Here is a 5561-nt window from a genome sequence, read left to right as displayed (position 1 = left end):
AATCTAACCAGAACACACATTTTGAGAACTTTGCATATAACTTCTTCTCTCTCAAGGTCTGAAGCACAGTCCTCAGGTGCTCCTCATGATCCTCTCGACTCTGGGAGTACACCAGAATGTTGTCAATAAACACAATGATTAAAGAGTAAAGATATGGACGAAATAGAAAATGCATAAATATTACTAGGGCATTGGTCAGCCCAAATGACTTTACAAGGAACTCGTAATGACCATACCGAGTCCTGAAAGCAGTCATCAGGATGTCTGGCTCCTGAATCTTCAACTGATACTAGCCTGAACGCAAGTCAATCTTGTAAAACACTCTGGCACGCTGTAACTTATCAAATAAGTCATCAATACGAGGCAAAGGATACATGTTCTTCTTTGTAACTTTGTTCAACTGGCGATAATCAATGCACATACGCGTAGAACCATTCGTTTTCTTCACGAACAAGACAGGAGCACCCCAAGGTGACACACTGGGTCAAATGAAGCCCTTAACAAGCAATTCATGTAACTGTTCCTTCAACTCCTTCAACTTAGGAGGAGCTATACAATATGGAGGAATAGAGATGGACTGAGTGCCCAGCAACAAATCAATACCAAAGTCGATATCTCTATCGGGCCGCATGCCCGGAAGATCAGCTAGAAACACATCTTGAAAGTCCCTCACTACTGGAACTGACTCAACTGTAGGGGTATCAATACTGACATCTCCACATAAGCTAGATACGCGTCATACCCCTTCTCAACCATTCGTTGAGCTTTAAGAAATGAAATAACTCTGTTGGGAGTCTATCTAAGCTACCCCTTCACTCTAACTATTTTTGAATTCGCATATATGCATTCAAAATCACTTTTATAATAATTGATATTTTTCATGATTTTCCATATTATTATCAATTTATTTTCCAATTTGTTCAGTATTCTATATCCAATAATTATTCATAAATTACATTACAAGTAATTTCAAAGTATTTCATAGCTCAATATATCATTTTTAATCCTATTAGGATTTAATTATTTTGCAAATTAGCCAATTTGGCATTGTTTGGCTATAATTACAACAATTTTTGCAATTATAGCCTAATTGTACACTGTACGCTATTTTAATTCAATAATCAATTATTTTATATTTTAAATATGAGTTAATTACCTTAATTTCACCTATTTAGATTTAATTTTATTTTATCTAATTATTAGCTATTTTTATTAATTATTTATCTAATTTAGTTGGGTATTTAACAAGTAGCCACTCTTATTTAATTTATAACCTAAATCAAACCAACCCCAAACCCAATTAAACAAACCACCAGACCCAAGCCCAAACCCAAACTATACCCGGCCCGGACCTAATTTAATCTTGGTCGTTGATCAATTTTGATCAACGGCCCGGATTCACTCTTACCATATTAAACCCTAACGACTAACCCCCCCCCCCCCATCTCTCATTTCCCCCTCTTATTTCTCTCTCAACCAACCTNTTACAGCACTGTATCTTCATTATATTAAACATGAGTATTTTGATCTTAGAATACGATTCGCCTACCAATAAGCTTCACAATATCTACATTTTGTGAAGATTCAATGTAGTTATTGTATATAAATTTTGTAGTTGTATATCATAATTTTTAGCTGTTTACCTTCAAGTTCTATGTAATATCTGTATATAACTGTCAGTTGAAGTTAAATTACATCAACAAAAAGAAGAAATAAATACTCCAATCACAGAAATATATTATCCACAATTAATATGCAAATTGTCTATAAATTATTATAAAGACTACAATTTAACTACATTTAACCTATATTTTACCTACAATCTGGAAACACTTTACATGAACTTACTTTTTAATATCAATTGTATTGTAGATAATAAATACAAAAATTTAATTACACTATATCAAAGATAAATTTAGATGCCTGACAAGATACATAAAAGCATATTAAACACACATAAACAAATTGTAGTATACTTCATAATAATCTTTAAAAAGTTAAACGATTACACAAAAAAATCTGCTAACTTTAACTCACTAACAGTTAGTTTGAATAACCATTCTAACTACATGATATTCATTTCTTTTTGGGAGCATTCTTGCAAGATCTTTTGTTATGCCCTTCACCTCCACAATTTCCACATGACACCTTGTACTTCATAGACTTTATTTCATCATATGTTTTATATCTTTCCTTTTGAGGTCTCCCTGGATGCCTTTTATCTCCCGCCGGTGGATATACTACCTCATCCAAAATATATTGTGGCACATTCTATTTGCTTTCATCGGGAAGAGGATTTACTGGTACTTCATACGTACGCAGAAGGCTCTCCCTTGTGTAATACGGAGAGCAATAGTTTTCATATGTTTCATGCCTGTGCCTTAATGCTGCCAAAGCATGCGCACATGGAAGTTCTTCAAGTTGGAATTGGCCACAGCTACATTTCTTATTTTCTAGACACACAATGTACCGCTTCACACCATCTAACACAGTATGTATATGATCTGTTGAAGCCCTCACCTACAATTGCAGAACAAACAGAAAGAAAAATATTTACAATCATAAAAATAGATTATCTACAATATATCTACAATTTATCCACAATCTACAAATAAACTACAATTTTTCTACAATTTATCTACAATCTAGAAATGATGTATATTAAAATATATTTTTTCTGCACCAAATAAACAGATCTTACCCTAAGTTTCTGAGATACTGTACTGTTTTTCTCCAATTCTTTGTTGAATTTGTACCCAAGGTATGTGAAGGTACCCTTAGCCTTCAATAACTTCTCTTTCGTCCAAGTTTCAAGAAGCGTCCTCATATACTCTAGTAGGTCAAATATTGGCAGCTCTCTTGCATATTTTGTTACAGCATTCAATGACTCTGCAATGTTTGATGTCATAGTCCAAGTTCTATTCACCGTTGCATGTACTATTGACCATCTATGATAGCCAATATCATAGAGGTATGATTTAACACGAGGGTCTATCTCTTCAATCTTCGACATCCTTTCATTAAATTCATCCAGTGTGTATGCCCCTGCTGTAGCAAAGTACAATTCATGTAATTGTAGATGGCCCTTCTTGAATTTTGACCTTATATTTGTCCAAATATGCCATATACAAGAGTAGTGTGGCATGCCCGTTGCCTTCATTATACTCTCATTCCTATCTGAAACAACACACATTGAAGGTCTTTCACCATATGCCTGCTTGAATTGCTCAAAGAACCACTTCCAAGATGCGTCGTTTTTAGAATCAACCACAGCATATGCCAAGGGCAATATTGTACCTACATTATCAATTCATAAAATATTAATTGGAAGCTTTGCAAATGTATATAAAAATATAAATACACAACAACTACAATATATCTTCATAATATAGATAATTTATCTACATTTTTTTGTAATAGCTACAAAATTACTCCAATGTATCTACATTTTATAGACTGCCTACATAATAACTACAAAATTTTTATACTTTTTACTTGCTGCATCCATGGTGCTTGCTGTCAGCATAATCCCCCTGTATGCTGACTTTAAGAATGTCCCATCAACCACTACTACTGGCGTACAATGTTGCCAACCACTTATTGATGTACAAAGAACAACAAATGCGTATAAGAAGCATTCATCTGCTGTCTTCTTCAATTTAACAACCAAACCAGGATAAGTCTCCTCAAGAATATAAAAATAGTTGGGTAATTTGCTGTAGGAGTCAGATGGATTCCCTCTCAAAAACTGTAAAGCCTTTTCCTTTGCTCTCCATGCTTGCATGTAGCTTAGGTTCACTCCGTGTTCTGCTAACATGTCAGTTTGTATGTCTTTTGGTGTGTAAACAGTCTTTGGATCACAATACTTTGGAACGACCATGCTACCAACTATAGCTGCAGTACGTTTGCGCTGTATGAATGTTTCGTCCATTAAGGAGCATGTGTGTTGTCTGTTGAAACTCCTTATCTTGAACATTGCGGAATCATTAATTGACGTTGCCTTGAAGTGCCATTTACATTTTTCACCACCGCATACAAGCCAGTAGCTACAAAAAAAATACAATATTTAACACAGATTATAATTGTAGGTGCAACAAAAGGACTGTTTTAACATAAAGTAACATAAACTACAATTTAACTACAATGTAACTACAATTTATCTACATTTAAAAAACACATAACTCGAATAAAACACTGCTTAAAATGATCTTTTTTCCATACCTTCTATGACTAGATCTTTTAACTCTGAACTGGAACTTGTGCACCACAGAAAAGTGCTTCATTGCAGCAGCTACAGTTTGCTTGTCCTGATACACTTGTCCTTCTTCAATATCAGTTTGCGTGTATTCTTTTATTATTTCACTTTGATATTCCTCTATATCTAGAAAGGATGGCATATCAAGTAACTTTAGGGATCCAGACAAACCTGCATCAAAATAGAGATAAACAGTGTCATTATAATTTTGTAGAATCTTTGTAGATAATTTGTAGATATAGTGAAAAGTTGTAGTCATCCATTTTAGGATGTCAGACATTGTAGTTACATTGTATTAAAATTGTTGCAATTTGTAGATTTATTTGAAAACAATACTGCTTAACTCTTTCATTAAACGAAATTGTATTCTAATTGTAGACAAATGTAGTAAATTTGTAGATAATTTCGTATAACCATAATTCTATGCAATTTCGAACTACACAAACCTGCACTTGTGTTATCGTTGGTGATTGCCAATTCCATATTGAAATCTCGTACACTTATGCATAACGGATATGAACCTAAGTTTCTATTCTCCTTTTTGGTCTCCATATAAACACGAACCCCCATATCATTCCTAATCTCCATTGGGGGACAATTGTCGTTCACGATGCATTTGATTTCTACAATTTTTTCTGTAGTATCAATTGATAGTTGTTCTGCAATTGTAGAAATCAGAATACTGTAGCTTGCATTGTCATCTACCATAATGGCATCAACTTCAAAATCTCTAAATCTGCCATAGTTATCCCAATTCCCATTCAATTGTAGCATGATTGCGATTTTGGACATGATTGCTTGTTGTTGTTGATGTTTTTTTGGATTTCTAGATTGAGAGAAGAAAAGATGCAGAACAGATATATGATCGACAATTTGATTTCTGAAAACGACGAAGAACAGAATTTAGCAACTTTGAGTTGTTGAATCTCGAAAATTTGAATTCTACAATTTAAATTCAGTTTGTCGAAGCTGTTAGTAGTTGAATCTGTTCGTACTTTTTGAAGCTGTTCGTACTTTTTTTTTTTTGCGAGATTTCAATTGTAGTTCAAGAGAAAAATACGCAGATGAGAAATCTCCTTTCCGTTTCAAAAATTGAATTTAATGTAGAATCAATCAATCCCAAGATTCTTTCCTTATTTTTAGCGCATTTTTTAGGGAATATTCTGCCCTTTTAATACCTAATAAACGAATGGTACAGATATTGTAGGAAAAATATGGACTGGGCGGATAATTTAGATACTATGCACATATTTGGTAATAAAGTTTCATATATGGTATAGGAAGGAAAAAATCCCTTTATAAATCC

General features: G+C 33.7%; 1 protein-coding gene across 1 annotated transcript; it reads right to left on the bottom strand.

Annotated features, from left to right (window-relative positions):
- Positions 290-4963, bottom strand: LOC109228015. The gene is made up of 6 exons (XM_019393204.1): positions 4702-4963; positions 4222-4426; positions 3496-4046; positions 2702-3297; positions 1898-1923; positions 290-479 (listed from the first exon to the last, which is right to left on the bottom strand). Exons 1-6 carry the CDS (start codon positions 4961-4963, stop codon positions 290-292), a joined length of 1830 nt encoding a protein of 609 aa, XP_019248749.1.

The sequence above is a fragment of the Nicotiana attenuata genome, chromosome 6 (genome assembly GCF_001879085.1).
Source record: "Nicotiana attenuata strain UT chromosome 6, NIATTr2, whole genome shotgun sequence".
NCBI lineage: Eukaryota > Viridiplantae > Streptophyta > Magnoliopsida > Solanales > Solanaceae > Nicotiana > Nicotiana attenuata.
Note: the sequence above shows the minus strand (reverse complement) of the source record. Positions and strands in the feature narration are given on the sequence as shown.